The 20,514-nt window shown below is 37.8% G+C and overlaps 1 protein-coding gene across 6 annotated transcripts in view; it reads right to left on the bottom strand.

Moving 5' to 3' along the window:
• Positions 1–3,363: 3,363 nt before the first annotated feature.
• The window catches only part of LOC135225191 (tudor domain-containing protein 7B-like), a 52,797-nt gene continuing 35,646 nt past the window's right edge, over positions 3,364–20,514 (bottom strand). For 5 of the 6 annotated variants that reach the window (XM_064264487.1, XM_064264486.1, XM_064264490.1 and 2 more), the window contains exons 10-23: positions 20,114–20,288; positions 19,831–19,978; positions 19,355–19,458; positions 18,858–19,085; positions 18,479–18,593; positions 17,826–17,953; positions 16,112–16,213; positions 9,884–9,997; positions 9,447–9,565; positions 9,223–9,332; positions 8,392–8,573; positions 8,041–8,189; positions 7,559–7,707; positions 3,364–5,323 (exon numbers count right to left, since the gene is read on the bottom strand). In XM_064264487.1, the coding sequence (XP_064120557.1) occupies positions 5,097–5,323; positions 7,559–7,707; positions 8,041–8,189; positions 8,392–8,573; positions 9,223–9,332; positions 9,447–9,565; positions 9,884–9,997; positions 16,112–16,213; positions 17,826–17,953; positions 18,479–18,593; positions 18,858–19,085; positions 19,355–19,458; positions 19,831–19,978; positions 20,114–20,288 (2,050 nt within the window). In that variant the 3' untranslated portion in view covers positions 3,364–5,096. The remainder of the gene's footprint in view (positions 5,324–7,558; positions 7,708–8,040; positions 8,190–8,391; positions 8,574–9,222; positions 9,333–9,446; positions 9,566–9,883; positions 9,998–16,111; positions 16,214–17,825; positions 17,954–18,478; positions 18,594–18,857; positions 19,086–19,354; positions 19,459–19,830; positions 19,979–20,113; positions 20,289–20,514) is intronic. The other variant, XM_064264492.1, reaches the window with a different exon arrangement.

The raw sequence follows: 20,514 nt of genomic DNA, 5'->3' as shown, positions 1-20,514 counted from the left end.
TATAACACTTTACATTTATCCAGGTTAAAAGGCATTTGCCATAGTTTTGGCCACTCCTATTTTCCTTAGATCATTTCTTAAACTTGCCACTGTATCTGGGTCTGCTGCATTTACACCTGGTTTTGTGTCATCTGCAAATTTGCCTACACCAATGTCATCTAATGTAAATAAAAACAAGAGCGGACCAAGGACAGAACCCTGAGGAACGCCGCTTCGTCACATCTGCCCATTCTCATTCTTCACCATTTATTACGACTATGTTTTCTATAAGTTAGCCAGTCTTCGATCCAATCTGCTATTTCTCCTGCAATTCCTAAAGCTCTTAACTGTCGTAAATACCAAGCATGTTATGAAAAAACTCCAAGAGGTTTGATAGGTAGGATCTGTTTTGACTGAAACTGTGTTGGCTGTTTAACAAGAAGTTGTTTCTATCTGAAGATGGAGAGAGAGAGAGAGAGAGAGATGAGAGAGACGAGAGTTGAGAGACCTGAAGAGAGAAGAGAGAGAGAGAGGAGGAGAGAGAGAGAGAGAGAGAGAGAGAGAGAGAGAGAGAGAGAGAGATTATAATTCTGAAGATTGTTACATTGTTTCCAACACCTGTAGCCCCCGTAGGGTGGTAGTGCCCTCAGTGCACCTCATTCGGTGCAGTGTAGGCATTACCTAAGGTTCTTTGCAGCGTCCCTTTGGCCCCTGGCTGCAACGACTTTAATTTCTTTTACTCTACCTCCGTTCCAATTCTCTTTCTTCCATCTTACTGTCCACCCTCTTCTAACAATTATTTCTAAGTGCAACTGCGAGGTTTTCCTCCCGTACCTAACACCTTTCAAACCTTTTACTGTCAATTTCTGTTTCAGCGTTGAATGGCCTTAGTTGCCCCAGTGCTTGGCTTAATGCCAAAAATCTGTATAGATGATAAAAAAACACCTGTAGCTTACAAAGAAGTAGCAGGTGGTTAGTGTGTGTGTGTGTTTTTCTATCAATATTTTACTTGCGTGCAGTGGGTACACATAAAAGTTTAATGATAGCTTTGAGATTTACGCATTAATCTATCTAAGGGGGGCGGGGGCACGTGACCAGGTGCCGCCTTTCTCCCCCCCCCCCACCCCCCCCCCCACCCCCCCCAACCCTTTTTAAATCCGCCTCTGAGCATGGTAGCACTACTGGAAGTCTACAATCACACCTTTTGGATGCGCACTTCTGACAGTTACACTTTAAGGCGATATTATCTGGCAGTATCTGTATAAAGCTGTCAGGCATCAGCGCTCCATCCATTTCTGTGTAAACCCATACAGCTTTGGATCAAAAAAAGTTCCTGTGAAACAGTTCATCTACAAGTGCGCTACATGAAAGTTTCTACGAATGTCCCATAGCAGAGGTCGATATTGGTGGCAGATTATCAAATCTGGTATATTAGCTCATCTGTTGTTTTGCAAGTAGATCCTGGCTCTTTGCTCCATGAATAACACTGCTTTCACAGATGTTGGGTTTCATCTTCGGTGCGTAAGGTTTATCCTGGAATGAATAGTACTGCCACTGTATCGTGACTTCCTCCCACTCCTGGCGCTGTCGTCTCTTTGTGACCAAAATTGTCAAAAACCCCAATGGTGAACATTTTGGGATCAAAATGGCTAGCTAGTGGAACATTTACCATGCGTTGACTGGACAATCAAATTCGTCATATCATTGTGATACCGGAGAAGCTCATCATGGCTGATAGTAAGGCCAAACCGATTAAATTCTTTGATCAATGTAGAACTCTTACATACTTCATGTATAACTTGAGCATTTATAATATGAAGAGGTGTTCTGTTCCTACCATGATGAACATTGTTGTAGTATAAGATCTGGTATGTAGCAACCATTCGTCTTATTTTAATCTTGGATGAAGTAGACTGACCATCTTCCTCAACATCATCACCCAGCCCTCCTGAAGACTGTGGAAAGTGGTTAGGTTCAAATTGAAACAATGCTCCTAAGAATTTCAACACTACCGGAGGTATTACTATGCTATTCCATGAGTATTCAAGGTCATTTGCATCACAAAATTTGTCTTTGAAGTGAAAATCTTGTAATAATAGGGATTCACGAATCATGTTAGCACATTCAATAATAGGGTCAGTTGCACGAATTGTCAGCCATATTCTCAGAAACACCATTGCAGACATATTTGCCTCATGTGGAGAAGATATTAGAAGTCTATTACAATAGTAATGACTGAGCAATACTCTAACTTCTCTGTTAGTAAATATGCATTCTAACTCACTACCAAGCTTGTTAGCAAGATTTCTCAGATCACTAATTGCATATCCAACACCCTTGACTAAACAATCATTTACAGAAGCAGTATCTCCAACTTCGGTGATTGTTTTTGTTAGATTTCTATTGGTCGATTCTGTGTCCCTCCCTCTCATACTTGCATGATCGGATACAGTTATGTGACACAATAAGTCTGCTCCAAAAGATTGGAGGTCTTGTAGATCACATGTTCGCGTGTACATTTCATTTTCATAACAGACCGTGGAAGATTTTTGCTCTATAACTTTCTGAGATGCGAAACCTCACAAACCATTTTGTATTTAATTTGACCACATATGACACATTCGTCTGCGTAAATGTCAAGTGTTAGGGGACTCTCACCGTTTAGTCGTTGATCTAGTGGATCTATTTCTGTTATCAATATCAGTTACTTTACTGGTCTTGTCAGCTGAATCTCCATTGGTATTGTCAGCTGAAGTATGTGGTAATAGTTTTTCTCCAGAGTATACTTCTTGTTTGTTTGTATGGTGTTTTTACGTTGCATGGAACCAGTGGTTATTCAGCAACGGGACCAACAGCTTTACGTGACTTCCGAACCACGTCGAGAGTGAACTTCTATCAAAAGAAATACACATCTCTCACTCCTCAATGGAATGGCCGGGAATCGAACCCGCGACCACGAGGTGAGAAGCAAACACCAAACCAACCACGCCACTGAGGCGCTTAGTATACTTCTCGTAACCGTCATTGTTCATGCAGTACACAAAGTTTGAAGTGTTTACATGGGGAAGCCTTTCCTTCTCAATTATTGCCACTAATTGTATCTTGTTGGCATATTATACATTTCTCAGTCTACTTCAGATCTTCTGCTCCTCTTCAGTGGAATACCTTCCATGTTACCATCTATTCACCTGAAACACATTCCATTCTTTTAGCATTAGTACAATTAAATTCTGTATGATTATATTTTTAACCCATCCAACAATTTATTCTACTCCATTATGACTGATGCCAGGTCAACAACACGAAAGAATCCAAGCACCAGCAAAGGTCTCTGGCTTGTCAAATCAATATCTTAAAAGCAACAACAACGGTTAATGAAATAAGTTTTCATGTTTATGCAATTTTTATTCCATTTTGTTTGGTAAAACTTGTTAGCAAACGTATCACAAATAATGTTTTGGTTATGTAACACGTGTAAGAAAGTTAAAAGAAATATCTTGACTTTCAGACTCAAACCATTTTTTACCAAGGTTACTAATACAGTATATCATGTATTATTTGTATATATACGTATATATATATATATATATATATGGGAAACACTGGTACTGCCATTGGCAATTACAAAGCTGCTAGATAAGACTGGTAAATGATATGAGGATTTTTTTTTATTAAATTTTAGTTAATATCATAAACCATGTATTTGTGCATATCCAAGTAACTATTAACCATGCAGTGAACCAAACAAATTAACTGATGCTGCACAGGTCCATGATAATGATATCCACATCATATTACTATAAACAACAACTATTCAATTTCAAGTAGCAAACCAGATGCCAAATATTGTTATCCTTAGGATTTAATGGCCTGACAAACTTTCATGTATTAACTACCATCCATGGATTTATGTAACACCCTTTACAAAAAGAAAATGACTGTATTTCGAGCATTTCATGAGGGTTTTATCACATGAAATGACTGCAGCTCATTATAACAAATGCCTTGCAGTTTAGCTAACAAATATTAAGTGAATTTGACACAGAAAATCAAAGTACAAAAATTATTTCAACCTAGACCTGAGATGAAAAAAAAACATAAGTCTTTGGCAAAGATATTTACAATCAAAATCCAGCCAGATAATAAATATTTATGACAGACAATGTAAAAAATGCAAAACAAAAAAGTTTCTTGTAAATATACAATGTTACATGACTAGGCTAAACTTGTCATACTGAAAAAAAAATCATAGTAGAAAATGTTAATAAGTAGTTGCTGTAATGCTGTAATTTATTTTTTTATTATGCAATTTTTTTTTTATTTTTTACATGCAATAACTGTTATACGTAAGGCATATATTATTGTAGATGCCAACGAAAATAAGGAGCCCAAGTATTTATCAACAACAATGTCCTTATTTGCAAAAGTACATCAAAGCTGTTTCACTCTGATGTGCTTTGCCTTTTACCTGCTATGCTATGGTTCTCAAGTAAATGGACATGGTGCATTAACAAGCTGCCTGAAGTCCACATCCAGTGCATTGCAGTAATGTAAGCTACAGAACCATCACAAGCAAAACACTGAGATTCACTATAATCAGACTGAAACTTTATATCGATTACTCTGTTTCCCTATGCAGCAAATGGAAACAAGTTGATTGAATGTACTGATAAACAATTTCTCTTGTAGCAAATTTTAACAAGTTGATTAAATGTACTGATAAACAATTTCTCTTGTAGCAAATTTTAACAAGTTGATTAAATGTACTGATAAACAATTTCTCTTAAGAGTACTGGTTATATAAAAATTAACCTCAGGTTTTTATAAAAAATTAAACTTCCTCTTAAAGTATTGGTTGATTATAAAGTATTATAAAAAAATAAAACAATCCTATATAAATTTGCAAATAAAGCTACCTTATTGTCGCTTTCGTTTTTATAAACTACAGCGGCCGCAAGTCACCGCTGGGGAGTATAAATGTATATGTATAATAATATATTCTGTATTAAAGTATATATCTAAGCGTAGGAGGTAACCAAACAGAACCATACATAAAATACTGAACTGTAACTTCACATTATGTATTGTCCTCATTTTTAGCATAAAATACTAATACATCATTCATTTAGCTTTATTGCTCTCGTTTCACTTATTAATATCTCATCAATATACACATCCAACTGTGGATCTGAAGTATCAACCAGGCGAAGGGAAAGTATGTATTCGGAAGTTTCTTTGTCTTGTTCAATGTTGGTGATGATGGAAACCAGTTCACGGTATTGTACGAGTTCTTTGAAACGGTAAGAATCTTCAGGTCGCCAATCAAGGTTTGCTGCAGCAACTCCTGAAACAAAAAGTCCAAATTAGATTTCTGATAAACACCTAAAGCACCAATCATTAAATGCAACACATTTCACAAAGTAGATCTTTAATAATAAAACAATGCTATTATACCGTTAATTGGAAGACCAACTAGCAAAAAGACAACCTAGGTTAGGCAGATAATGAGCAAGCAGGTTCCTACCTAACGATAAGCACCTCGGCTACAATAACTGTCAAGTTGCTCCAAATACCTGAACCAAATCTTCCTGTAAGTTGGGAGCCATGAAGTGTGAACAACAACTCTTGTAAAAACCCCTTTTACCATGGTGCAGCAAGCATATAAGAATTTCAACAAGCACAGAAGCAAAACTTTGAAAAGGACAAGATGATAAACACTGGCAACTCCCTACAGAAAAGCTCCATTGCATGAGCCATTTAGTAAAGACAAGAAGCCAGGAGGCATGAATTTTTCTTAACAGCTATTCCACTGTCAATGAAAAAAGAAGTCTGAGAAGAGCATCCATCAATATATATGTAAGTTTATTTATAAATTTCATCTCTCTCAGTTATAGGCTAGTAAAACAGTTGATAATGTAGATATCACAGACCTCAATAAAGCAATGCCATCTTTCAGGGCACACTTCTACATTATCCTCAGCAGTCAAGAGAAAGAGAGGCTGTGGGCTAGAGGAAACTGCAAAATTAGTATCCAGACACAGCCAAACAGCAGCTGTGAATAGTAAGCAAACCCCCTCTGCCCCCATCCTTTAGAGACCCTTCCCAATATCGTTGGTATATGCTCGCCAACGGTCGACCGCATCTTCTAAATGAGTTCTTGGCAACAGCAGCTGCAACTCAAGGAGATCCTGTCTTGGAGTGCCGACAAGGACTCCGAACATACTAATCATCCCTCCTAGTTAGGAGGAAGTTGGCCCACAGTTGCACTAAGCTAGCCTTGATACAAAATACCTTAGTTCCAGACTGTAATAGCCTGACAAAGGAGGAAGAGCCGACTGAACCTCCCTCAGCTTGATCCGATGCTGTCCTGGCTATTGCAGTGGACAGCAAGTCCATCTAGGACACAATCTGGAAGGTGGTAGAAGCAGTGGCCTCCGATTACTAAGGTCTCAGTCTTTGGAAGGCACGTCCATGGACCAGAGTCGCCTCATGTTCATGACCATGAACCACAACGCATTCGAAGAGAAGACGATGCCACAAGTCCAAGATTCTCCAGCGTCTGACTCTAGGGTGAGGAGGGCGAGGAGTTGAAGAAGAATCGCTCACACAACTCGTTCTTGCCAGAGGGAGCAGAATACCTCTCCCAGAAATCAAGAGGTTGTGATGACATCACAGGCGCAGATGGAGATGACCTTACAACAACAGGAGGTATCACCACCACCACCACAGCTGACGTCATAGGCTGAGAGGATGCTAGGAGTGACATCACAACTTCTTGAATGGCAGCGCCGGTCGATGGCCTCACTGGCAGAGTGATAAGGGGCAACCCAGTAAGTGTCAACGTTGACAAAGGCATCCAGCTAGGAGGCAGCACACATGAGCCAAAGTAGTGTAGGCCTGGGGGCCGGCAGGTTGGTACGAGCAGTCAAGAAATGTGAGAGTTAGCCATCCAAAGAGGGGGCACCCCATAGGCCTAGAGATGCCCAAATAGCCAACACCTCATTTGATTTGGAATCTGAAATAAAGAAATAAAGAAGCAGAAGGCGTAGACTCATCCTTCTCGGGAAGGCAATTATATCCCGCAGAAGAGCAGGTTACATTAAACAACCTCATCCTGTGCAACTCCCAATACTTCCGACGACGAATCGATGGAAGAAAAGGAAAGAGACAAACCAACGCCGAAGGAACGCTTCTGGTAGAAAGGGATGTTGAACCGTCCAAATGAGGAGGTGAAAAACTGTCCCAAGAAGGACAAATGGATATTCTAGAACACCCTCCACTATGACACAGGCCAGGAACATCATTCCGGGCAAGGTTTAGCAAAGGTGCAAAAATTATGGGGATCGGTAAATATTGCACCCAAAAAACCTGGAGCACGGAAATCCTTGAACGCCCGGGCACATGCATTGATGAGACCTAGAAGGCGCACACACACACACAAACACACTGAAACAAAAATCACAGGCAAACAAAGCAACTGGTTTCCAGCTGGCACACGATTACCCTATTGTTAAGACCGAAGGTTTGTTCGGCTTATGAACAAATTTCAACTTCATTCCAGCTTTTACTATGACCTCACCTGCTAATTTAGCTTTGATTGCTTGGCAAGGAAGACAACGGAAGACAGAAGGTAATGGCTGAACACAATCTTGTGTGACTACAAAACAATCTCCAAAATCCACAAAAAGACCACTGACGATGCCCTCATTAGCCATGGTCAGGTATGCCCTGAAATGTGAAATAAAACAAAGTTGACCAGTATGAGAAACAAATTGAATTTCAATAGGAAAAAACAAAGCAGCATGCAATTATTTAATAAAGTATATCAACCTCCTTTATCAATTTTGACATTTACATTTTCTCCTGACTTTCATTCTGAATTCTATACCTTGTTGGATTACCAGTACCACACAAAGCATAAATATGATATTGTTATGATACAATAAAGTTTCATACATACTTACCTGGCAGATATATACATAGCTAACGACAGAGTCGATAGCTATGTATATATCTGACAGGTAAGTTGAATGTATGAAATCTCCATATATAACTGCTTACCTGTACCAATTGCTGTCACTGTGCTTAACAGCAAAATATCCTCCAACTTTGAAATCTGTATCAGATTTCAAATTGGTTTCAGTAGAATAATATCTCTGCATCTCTTCCATTAAGTCAGTAACTTTGCGAGACATTTTCCATGGCTGCACCTACAAAAAAAAAATTTATTTTTTCCACACAGATACTAAAATTACTAAGCAATACAACAAATGACCCATGATTATATCTAGCCAAAGATAAATCACATCCGTAACTACACATAACACCAAATCCAAACTATTTTTCTGATCTAGTCCAGTTCACACCACCTGTCTTATTTCTAAATTTGAATATACAGTTTAAACAACTCACAGCAAAGTTTGAAGGACTAGCAGCATAAGTGACATAGACATCGAAAAATTCTCCAATGGATGGTAAGTCCATTGGCAACAAGGATCCAGGCTGTTGGAACCTCTTGCTCCTTTCCAACGGAGACGACGCACGTGAATTAAGTTCATGCTGGCTGTTCATGGATGAGGGTCCTGAATTCATACCTGTAGTAAGCAATTTAGAGATTTCTAAGTAAACTAAGGGCTTTAAAACATCATATCTTAATACTATAATAAAATCAGGAAAACAATACTAATGTGTAGCACAAGAATCTCAAAGAATGGAAAGTTTCTTTAGTTGAAGCTATAAGTAAATTCATGTCCGCTATAAAAAAAAAATCCGTTTTCAAGTTAAAAGGAAAAAACTTATTTCTAATCTGATGGTAAAAATGAGGTTAGATTTTTGTTACACTCTTAATTTGCAAGTAAATTTAAACAGCTACCATAAAGAATACAAAGGCAATTAAACCAAGAAACTATAATTATATTTATATGCCAAGACTTCCTCTACACGGTACCCCACATAACTTCTCTGATGTCTTTGAAGAGAAATGCTGGGTCTATGGAGTAGTGCTTGTCCTTTAAGATGCTTCTCTCTCCTCACAGAATAATGCCTTCAACATAGTAGGCTAGGCATCTGTCATTTCAGCAGCATAAGCAATGTTGAATAAACTCGAAAACAAAGGTAATCAATCACCTTTGTTATATTGATGTAATGTGCACATAATTATACTCTGGAATTACAATATGTAACTCATGTTCATTATACTGCTGCAACAAAAAATACAAAAACAGATTAAACAAAAATTTTCACCTGAGCTGCCTGAGGTAATACTGGCAGAGGATCCACTCCTGTTCTTCATGCGCGAGGGAGAGAGCACAATCTCTTTTCTCAAGCTGTTGTTGTTGCTGTCACCTGTCGCACTTGAAATAAAATGTACAAGTTATCAATCCTATTATGCATCAAATCTATTGATTTACAAAATGTACCATGTATGATAGAGAACAGGTTACTGTCTTTCCAGACTATATGCATACCTAAACAGAGATTCATCCATACTCAGCGTGGCGTTGATTGAAACAAGTTCATTAGTTGCTGACAATCTCTTGAAGAGTTCGACTACAGGAGGTCCACCATTACAACCGCTAGCATGTACCTAGAAATGTTTGGAAAAATACATGACACAGAGCAACACAAACTTATTAGCATACTAGTATGAATATGAAAATGGCAATGCAATTTTTATGAATACAATTTAGCAAAACAGTATTCAGTGCAAAGATCAATAAACACTAAAAAAAACCAAAATAGCAGATACATGAGCATTCAATATATTTATCAGAGACAGGTGTCCCTTTCTTACAGGGGTAGGTGTCTTACCAAACCAGCTTCATTCCCTAAACCTCTGCCTGGTCTAAGCAATCCTTCATTAAATCTGATAACTTTTGCCCTTAACCAGCACAACAACACTAACCTTGAGAAGTAGTGGAGAATCCTCTGGAATAAGTTCAATGATTCGCTGACATGCACGGCTTGTCCATTGGAGACCTTCTGTAGACGGTACATTATGTAGACGACAGAGCAAGGCCTAAATAAATCAAACATGTTAGTATAGTGCGTTACCAAAGATGTCAACATTTCTCACACCAAAATCCTCAAATATTAATGAATGGTTTACTCTAAATACAACCCCTTTAATTGTAAAATGACGATAAATGAATGACATTCCTAACTGGTCACTGAATGGCTAAATGTACTTAAAACATGCATATTTTCTCAAAAAGCTTTTATTCTCCTCACTTAATCTGAACAAGTACATAATTCCTTGGCCCCTTGAAAACATCACATTTTCCCCAAGACTGATTTAGGTTACTGAATGAAGGTATAAGTATATCACAATTCATAATTTATATTTTCAATACAGTTTTTGCTGGTGTGAATAATAATGCTCAGTACAACAACATATGCATTAACCTTTAATGGACGGATTGATTCTCAGGAGTAGTAATAACAGGTTTGGGGTGGTGGACGAATTGATCCTTAGTTAAAAAATATTACGCACCATCGATTTGGAAAGAACTGGGCAGGAAAGAGGTGCCAATACTTTTATAGCCCATAAATTCACTTATGACAACTTTTATATTAAGATCAGGAGTGTGGGCATCTCAGGACTCAGTAGTGCTTGTGACTTGAAGGGGGAATGTTCTGCATCTCTCTCACATGAAGTCTTTCAGTAAATTTGCTTGTAAATATACCAAGGGGTTGCTTTTCTTTTTTGTTCTTGTGTTTTACGAAAGTATGTCGGTTGTAAATGTAATTTTACAAAGAAAAGTGCAAAGATATATTTTAGAAAAAACATGTTAAGTAAAGTTACTGAATCTTCGTTCTCGGTAAATTTACTAGTATATTTTTCAACAAATATGGTAAGAATTTGTTCCTGCTTTTATTTCCTATATTTTGATATTGTGTGAACAGTAATTATAATTTTACAAAATAATTTATGTATTAGAAAAAACATAAGTTGGTGAAATTTACGATCCTGTAAAAGAGGCTCCACAAGGGGTGGAAGGTGGGGAAAACTTTTTAGAATATTTTTTCTTTCACCATGTACATATGCATAGCTTCCTCTTTCCATTGATTTTTTTTTTTTTTTAATTGGCCGACATTGAGGTTTACCCGCTCTGAAGAGCTGCATATCAATATATATTTCCTGTCCAGTAAGGGTTAACAAATGAATTTTACAACTACACACTATGATTCGCCTGAATTCATAATTGAAAATATGATTACTTTCAATCAAAATTAAATAAAACTAGGGTAACCTGTGCAATTTATGAAGAAAAACATGACAATTACACACAAAAGGATGTACCTGTGCTTTGCATAATACATAAATTAATAATCTTTCAAATGTCAGAACTTTATACAAACTAGTATGACATTTCCAAAATCCCCAAAGTAAACAACTCTTAAATCATATTAAATATGGAAGATGGGAAGTTGAATCTCTATTTATCGTGAAGCCAGAAAAACCACTGGTAAAAACCTTGGTATTTTTATAATAAAATTAGATTTTGTATATACTTACCAAGTAATTACATAGTAAAAGTATAAAAGCAAATGCAGCTAATTCTGAAATCAGTAGCGATTATTGTTTTAAAAGTGTAGGCAAATGGCCCCACCCACTTTCGGGTAAGAGAGGAACAACTGAGCAGAGAGAACCAATTTGTTTATGTAACTTGTCCATGCGTGGGGAGGAGGGCGGGCTCCCATTCTGTAATTACTTGGTAAGTATATACAAAATCTAATTTTATTATAAATATACCATTTTTCTACATGTAACTTACCAACTAATTACAAAGCTGATTCCCACACTGACAGGAGGTGGGATACATGGACTATTCTATTCCCAAAAAATGTTAATAAAAACAATGAAATGACCAGCAGTATCATGATACTGTCTCTAATATCTTGCTCATCTTAACCAGTAGAGATGGGGCAGTATAGCCATGGGTCATCTACTACATAAGTGAGAGCCTCATAGCGGAGGATATTTCCAAATGCTAATGAGGACTAACAAACAGATGCCCCTTGTCTAGGGTGCAGCACCAACAATACAATAATCAGAGAAAATCAACACCTTCACAAACACTTGTATATTAAAATTAGCACCACCCCAACCATAAAAACTAGTAGATACCCAGGTACACTGTACCCCCAGCTGTCCCAAGAATACAACATAAAAATCAAGGGGAAATGTGATAAGGAAGACAGTTCCTACCCTCATTTCCACGTCCCGAAGATAAAAAGAAGCAAGTACAGACTTGCACTCCCATAAGTTTTTTCCAAAACAAATCTGGTGACCAACGAAGTTTGATTTTGTTTCGCCCATATGATATCCTTGTTTGCTTATGTAAACTAGAGGTGTTGTGTTGTCTGAGTGGACTGCAACTGTCCTTCCGGACACTACCGAGGAAAAAGCCATCAGGTCCAATTGTAATGCTTTCAAGTCCTTGATATTTATATGCCAACAAAGTTGATCCTTCAACCATGTCCTGGATATTTCTTTTGCTTTATAAGAGAGCTCCCCAGCCCAGATCTGATGTGCCAGAATAGAAGTTGAGGTCTGAGTTTTGAGGAAAAATAGACTTCCCTTCTAGTAACCTGTCTCTTGATTTCCACCAAAGCAAGTGTTTCCTGATTTCCTGGGTGATCGGAAACTTGAATGAGTCAAGATGTCTTTTTCTGTCCCATTTGCCCCTCTTAGAAGAATTCTTAGATGAAGTCTCCATAAGGAAATGAGCTGTTTTATTGATACAAACATCCCCAGGACTCATTCAGCCGTTGGCTATGCAATACTGAAGATAAAGGTATTTGTCTTTCTGCAGACGACCCCATTCTTCGGGGAGCGAAATGTCTTTCTGCAGACGACCCCATTCTTCGGGGAGCGAAAAGCCTGAACACGAAGAGCCGAGAGTCATTTCCAAATAAACTATCTCCTGACAAGAGTCACCTGTGATTTCTGGAGATTTATTGCTAATCCTAGTTCCTGTGCCAGTAAAAGTGTTTTCCGAAGCTCCTCCGTACAAACCAGTCATCCAAGTAGAATGTTATGTTGATTCCAATTAGATGGAGCCAACCTGCTAAGGGAGTAAGGTTGTGTATGAATACTTGTGGTACATGGAAGTAAGTGTCTTGATGGTCTACTGATACCATCCAATTCTCCTGACAGATGGATGCTAAAACCAAATGTGTCGTTTCCATTTTGAATTTCATATTTTGGACCAAGGCATTCAGGGTGCTTACATCCAAAACTGGTCTCCATCTCCCTGATGACTTCGGCACTACAAAGAATAGGCGAGGCGATTGTAGAACCCCTTACACTCTTGATCATAACCCCATGTCTGAATACACCCATCACCCATCGCTCTGCTCCTCTCGAGTTCCACTTCTCCCAATACCGAAGGTGTCAGGCGCCTACTTTTATATGGAGGACATTGTGCTTGCTTTTTGGAAGGGGGTTTTGTCATGGATTTCTTAATGGCCCTTGATGAGAACCGTACGTTGGCTTGGGTCCTGGCAGAAGGTCTTTGACCCCTTCCTTGAAAGGAATAGGGCTGCAAAGGAGACGAAGATTTAAAGGAGGAAATATGCGTTTCCTTAGGCCGCCTGGATGACTTTGTTAGTAAATCCTGAGAAGATTTCTGTTTACAGGAAATCCCATCTACTATTGCCTGTAGAACCAAACCTTCTCTTGATAGAGGTGAAAACAGAATGGCAGATCTCTGAATTAATGTCACTCCTTTTGTGGTAAAGAACACCATAACTCCCTCTTCTCTAAAACTCCCATGACGTAGAGGGCAGCCAGTTCCCTAGAGTCATCTTTACCTCCTTCATCCGTACATAAAAGTACGTTAAGGAGATACAAAGAAAACTCTGCTGGCAAATCAGGATATTCCTGGATTTTGCAAGCCAGACAACCTATCTCAATTTCCAACTTTAAAAAAAGATTCTTAAAAAAATGGTCCAGTTCAGCTGATGAGAACATGGTCTTGGCAGCAGAAAAGGATGACCTCTTGGGAGGAGGCAGCCACACCCAAGGAAGGAACTTCTCCTGCCACACAGTGCGAGTACCTTCTCTTCAAAAGATGAGATGGGGGATAACTGATTGAATTTAGTCAATTCTCTCTTTTCTGACATCCATTTCTCCACTTCTTTGAGAGCCTTCCTTGCTGAAATAGAAAGCACCATCTGGGTTACATGAACAGAACCTGCAGGCCTACTGCTCAATTGGAGAATCGACGCTGGAGATGATGTTGCAGGCGAGAAGCAAGCGGAGTAACACTGTAGTATATCATGTAACATGGATGCGTATGCTGTAGGGGGAGTGCCTTTTTCTACTTCTCCCTCGACCTAAGATACCGGAGACGTTTTCAAGTCCCTCATAGCTGTGGATGGCTTCTTTAAACAGCTCAAAATGTCGTCCAATTGCTGCTTAATCAGGGCAAGAGAGGGATACTCTGAAGGTTGTTGTAAAGGGGCTGAAGCCGCAGACTCATGTCTAACTGATTCCGTGCGATCTCTAAATATGAGGACTGATACCATCTTGCTTTACAAGAAGGCTCGAATCCAGGTTTATGATAGAGATCTGGCGCCAAATACCGTCCAGGAGTGAGAGGGCGCAAGTGGGCACTCAGGAGCACATGACTGCACGGGTGCATATGAACACTCATTCGATGTCTTGTTGTGGCGCCAGCTGGCATTTAGATACTAAAGATCAATCAGAAGAAATTTCACCACTTGCAACTACAGGTGTTACTGCAAGTTTATTGGAAAAACTCTCTGGCCTGTCCCAAAAACATGAAGGAACAGCTTCTCTCACTCTTTTACAAGGCACCTGAGGGGTGCAAAGCACTTCTGCTGACCTTTTCAATGGTCTTGACTTACCATTGGTGCCTCTGTTCTGGACTCGGATTTGATAGAGTTTCAAGAAATATGCCTTCCTTGACTATCTTGTCAATTCCCGGGGGCAGACCCCTCCACTGTCACTTCACAATCACTTCATAAAAGCTTTTGCAGAAGCCCCAATTTGAGCTACTGTGTTCACTAACATGACCGATTTTTTCTCAAGAGAGAGGCTGGACTATACTTGCAGTTGCTTTTCTCTTTCTGTTTTTCTCTATTTTCTCTATTTATTCAAATGAGTTTACGATTTTCTAATCCTTACACTCATCACAGTCATACTAGCTGAACACACTTGTCCCCTCCAAGATGTACATTTAGTGTGCAAATCATACTTCGCTGAAGTCTAGTGTTGCAGCACAGCAGCAATAACAAATACTTGTCGAACTTGTGTAAAACATCTTTAAACTAACAAGTAGAATAGCAAGTCTTTATCTAGAATAGTCACTATTTCCAGAGAAAACCCTGTAGTGTACCTTATCATCGAAAGGCTACTGAAAACAAAATGCTTTGCCAATTTGCGATAAAATCCCACAAAATGAATGAAGAGAATTTCAAAACCATCGCTGCTGCTTGCAACCGTTGCCGAGAGCCAGCATAAACAAATTGGTTCTCTCTGCTCATTGTTCCTCTCTTTTCCAAATGTGGGTGGGGCCATTTACCTACATTTCCAAAACAAAAGAATTGCTCCCATGATTTTCAGAATTTTTAGTTGCCGGTACTTTTAAACTTTTAGCTACGTGAATACTTGGGTAAGTTACATATACAAAAACAGATATTAAGTTGAAAATTAAAACTATGAGAAATGAGATCTTATAAAATATGTTAACAAGAACTAACTAACAATTATGCAAGGTGAGGAAAGCAGGGATTAGTCTATGTAGTTTTCCTTTGATTAAATCTTAAAAGCTATAAATGGCTAATTGTTCAATTATCAAATACAATCCATCCCATAATAATAGGGACAGTTTCACTAATTGATTAAAAAAAATTAAATTTCTATAAAATCCCAACTAAACAAAACCATTCATTTGTTCAGGATTCAGTCAGTATGAATAACTGAACGCTCCAAATACATATCTGCCATACAAATGCATAAATTCACTGGCAAACCTAATCCATGCTACTTTCAAGCTAATGCAGACAGCCATTCCATCAGCATCAGCCATGACTTCAAACAGCAAAATTCTAAGAAACATTTAATCAATGACACTGAATATTATTAACTCAAAAAGTTTACCTGGTGTGGTATTTTGGTTAGCTTGTCATTCACCTCCAGTGGCCTTATGCTCGTAGTCGGCACTTGGTCATAGTTACCAAAATCCACAAACCACATCAGAACCTGTTAGTTAAGGGGTTAAGTGGGGTTAGTCAGACGAGCACAAGCAAACCACACCACTAGTCCTCTCTGGATTTGTAAAATCTGCTGTTGTAAAACAAATCTGATCCTTAACTGGTCTAACAGTTACCCAACATATAAAAAGGAATAGTTCATTCTAAACCAAACCTTATAAGTATGAAACCCATATGCTCAAGAAGTGCAATCCTCTAAAAAGGGCAGCACAAACTGCAAATTCAATTATTTATCCACTCCCTGTAAAGCTTATACACCTGTCTCATAATAGTGAATTAAGTTACACACATTCAAATACATTATTACAAAGATTGACAGAGAAAGAAATTTAAATTTATTCCTATTTGCTTTTTGTCCTATACTGTAGTGGTTACCAAATTAGAGAAAGGGGATGAATGAGAAAATGTTTCTTGACCAGTATTGCACTCCTAACATTATGGGCAAACTTCCATCCAAATTTATTACCAATATATTATTGAAAAGGAAAAAGAAAGCAAAGAGTAAAGAGGATTCTAACCTTATGCAGTGATAGACATGACCAAGTTAAATTTTTCCTGTCATGCTAAACATTTTCTTCAGATTAAAAATCTTGGTTAAAAAAATGTGCTTCATGTTTTACATCCCAATCTGACTTGTGCTTGACAGAAAATTAGAAAATACTTTTGCCGGTATTGAACACTTTTCACATAATTCTCATATGGCTGGCAATTAAGAACACCAAATAATATTCTGCAGGCACTTTGAAGAAAATCATTAATTGTAAGTGAAAAAAGAAAAAAAAAAATTCTTAACCTCTTGAATTCTTTATCCTTTTTGGATAAGCCTGATATCCAAATGTAGGAATATAAAAAATTCTATCATCAGTGATGATTTGAATCCACATCCAAAGTATCAAATAAGGTCATGTTGCCAACCTTACAAGAAGGATTGGTTATACTTGGAGTGTGTGTTCGAATCCTGCTGTGGGATTTAGAATTTTTTCATACTCTTGCATTTCGATCTCAGGCATTGTAGTGACAAGCTTACCCAAACATTGTGAATAATAATTACTATAATTACGTATATATCTGGAAAAAGCGACCAGTAGAGTCTGTATATATGTATATCCTTGTTTGAATATTGAACTTCCTATTAATATTGCAGCTAAATTACAAAACACATACTATCATTGTCCGGTAACTCTGATAATGACAACACTATGACGACTTGACAGTTTATACAACAGCAGATTCTAAGGAACTCAAGTGACCTAAGGGAGCCTTTCACTATTCTAAGGCATCTAGGCAAATGCAGTTGTTCACATACATGTATATTTATTTTAAAATGGTTGTAACAAAAATATATACATTCCACAAACAACAAAAACATGCAAGGGTAAATAACAGTTCAAACTCATTATGTAATAATCTGCATCTGAGGGTCCTGCTAGCAAAAAAAAAAGGGGGGGGGAGGATTCTAACTGTATGACTTAAAAAGGAAATTTGCTTTTAAAACATGAAACAAGCCACCAAAAATTATTCCATCTATTCATATAAACATCATGCACAGCTTAGTAACTTTGGTTATTGGACATTCATTAAATCCACAGCAAGCTTCATACCTTTCCATTGGGATCAACATTTGCCCTTGGAGCTGCTCTGTACCATTCTCCATCTTCTGTGAAGCGAGCCAAATAAAGTCGAGTAAGGTCAATCTTAGCATCCTCACCAAGAATCTCAGCAGTTCGACCTGAAAAAGACATCCAGTGAAGTGATAATGCCTACATGCAATTCCTTTATGTTTATAAACTTATTCTAAATGAAAGCTCATTATAGAAGAGTAACAGATGAGCTTGATATTACTTCAAGTGGTAATAGGTCAAGATTCTAAAGGACAACTTATCAACTTATTGCTTGCAATGAGCAATCTTCCAGCTTTGGTGTACAGCTATCTTTTTAAATTAGATCTAGGAGATCTACACCAACTCGACCTGGTCCTCCAGCTGTCAATGGCACTTCATTGCTCATTGCTTTTTACTGGCTTAACGGTTACCCATACAGTGCTCTATGCCCTAGTTTGTGTGCTGCCTTTAGGTCATCATGGGACTCAAGGACTGTTGAGAAGTCTTGTTACCTTTTGTGTGTTGACTTCCTGGCCTACATACAATGCTACTTGGCAAAGAGTGACCCAGCCCCATGGATGTGAATGAGGAAAATGTCCAGAAAGACAAACTGCGGAGGCACAAATTTGATATAAACAAAAGTATTTACTTACTACGTGCAATTTCTAGAAGACTCTGTAGTATTTTATATGTTTCAGTTTCAATCTGCACATACACATCACCAGTAGACGTTGTATGAATCAAATACACCTCAGCTACACCACCAACCTGTGATTTCATTAAGAGGAAAAGATATAAAAAATTCTAATAAAGAAATATAGCACACAAACTTAAATAGATCATTTGCCTGGATGAAAAATGAGGGAAAAATCTATCAATTGTCATTATAGCAGGGATGCACCAATAACTTATCTACAATAAATTTATAATAATCCAGATGAACCAATGTACAATGTGATCTGATAGCCTTATAATTTGTTTTCAACACTTTTTTTCAAGAATCATTTTACTTTTGAACAGTTTAATGCTTACTGCTGGAAGAGTAGGTTCTATAAAGCTGCGATCCATTTGTTCAGAAACCTTTTCATTTATGTTAACATCATCATCAGTGGCAGTGTTATACAATACTAACGATATAGTATTTCCACGAGACATCACTTGTGCCACTAGAGTTTGTCCTAGTGCCAAGTTCTGCAAAAGACTCAGGGAAGCTTGATCTTTTCCACCAAATTCAAGGCCTGCCAAAGAACAGCAGACAGCCTGGAAAAGGTAAGATCCACATTATATTCACTGCTGTCATGATCAACATAAAAATTTCATTATTGCTGCATATGGTTACCTGAGAGAAAATGGGTAAAAATTCTATTAATTCCTCTTTATGGGGTTTGTTTTGAACAATGTCACCTTTGAACACTTCTCACAACTAAATACATCAATATCTCGAGTCATTCAAGCAGTTTTTTGTGAAATATAAACTTTACAGTAAGCATTTTTAGTTATTCTGTACAATATCTAGCAAAGACAGTTACCTGAGCTGGTAGTTCCTTGAATTTCTCATTTAGTTCATAGAGTTGTGATGTATTGATGTCTTCTTCATCCCCATGGTCAAAGAAACAAACAGTAGCTTCATTTCCTGTGTGAGGAACAAGTTCCCAATTGATTTATGCAACAACAACTATTTTATTTGCAACTAATTTTCCAAACATATGGTGAGATATCATAGGCCAATGTTTCTACCTTATTCTTATTTTACCCTCGAAAATGTAACAAATTGCTATTGTTAAAACTAATTCATAATTTTTCTATTGAGAGGGAACAGCATATCAACAAACAAATATAGGCATGATTACAGCAACTGGCCATCAATTAATAGCAGTAATTATTATAAAAAAGTATAAACTAATTTAATGAAAAAGACAAGTGTAACAATCCCTTGAAAATTACTCGCTGAAAATGAGCAGCAAAACCACAACAGTGTGGTGAATGTTTTTACAGCCCCTCTTACCTGAAATTTTCAAGACTTTCACCCTGCACCAAGAATCATCGTGGGCAGCAGCATAAATGTGCCCTTTCTTTGGTTCGGACACTCGGGTCTTGTTCTTGTCCTCCATGTAATAGAGCTCCATTTCTGTTATCATATCTTCATAAGCACCCTGCAGAGAATGAAGTACACATTGAATTCTGTCAATTATCATAGGCAGATATTGCCCATTATCACACGTAAAATAGTATATAGTTCAATAGACTATATTATTCTGTGATGAAAATAATTATGAAAAAATACTTACATTATAACTTTCTCCGATCAAGCGGAAATGAACTCTGCTGAGGTCTTCTATGTAAGTAACATATATATCCCAATAGTTGGTCAAGGGCAACTCTAAACTTGGCAGGAGCTCTGAATCTTCAGCTTCCTTTGTTTCCATGATGTTCATCCCACCAATTCCATTCACTATGTTCATACTGAAACAGAATTGAAATCATCATCCTTTGAAACATTTCAGTTTATAAATGTGTTAATAAACACGATTGTCCAATTTAATAAAATGGTACAACGCAGCTTCAATAGCATTACCACTTGAAACCTGACTCTAAGTGAGAAATAGGTGGGTAAGGCAACAGCTGCATTGCTTTAAGCCTTTTATTTTTCTTCCACCTTCTCCAGTGTCTTCCCACCTACTTTCAAATT

This window comes from Macrobrachium nipponense, chromosome 13, assembly GCF_015104395.2.
Source record: "Macrobrachium nipponense isolate FS-2020 chromosome 13, ASM1510439v2, whole genome shotgun sequence".
Lineage (NCBI taxonomy): Eukaryota > Metazoa > Arthropoda > Malacostraca > Decapoda > Palaemonidae > Macrobrachium > Macrobrachium nipponense.
The sequence above is the reverse complement of the archived record's forward strand: the minus strand, read 5'-3'. Positions and strand labels throughout refer to the sequence as shown.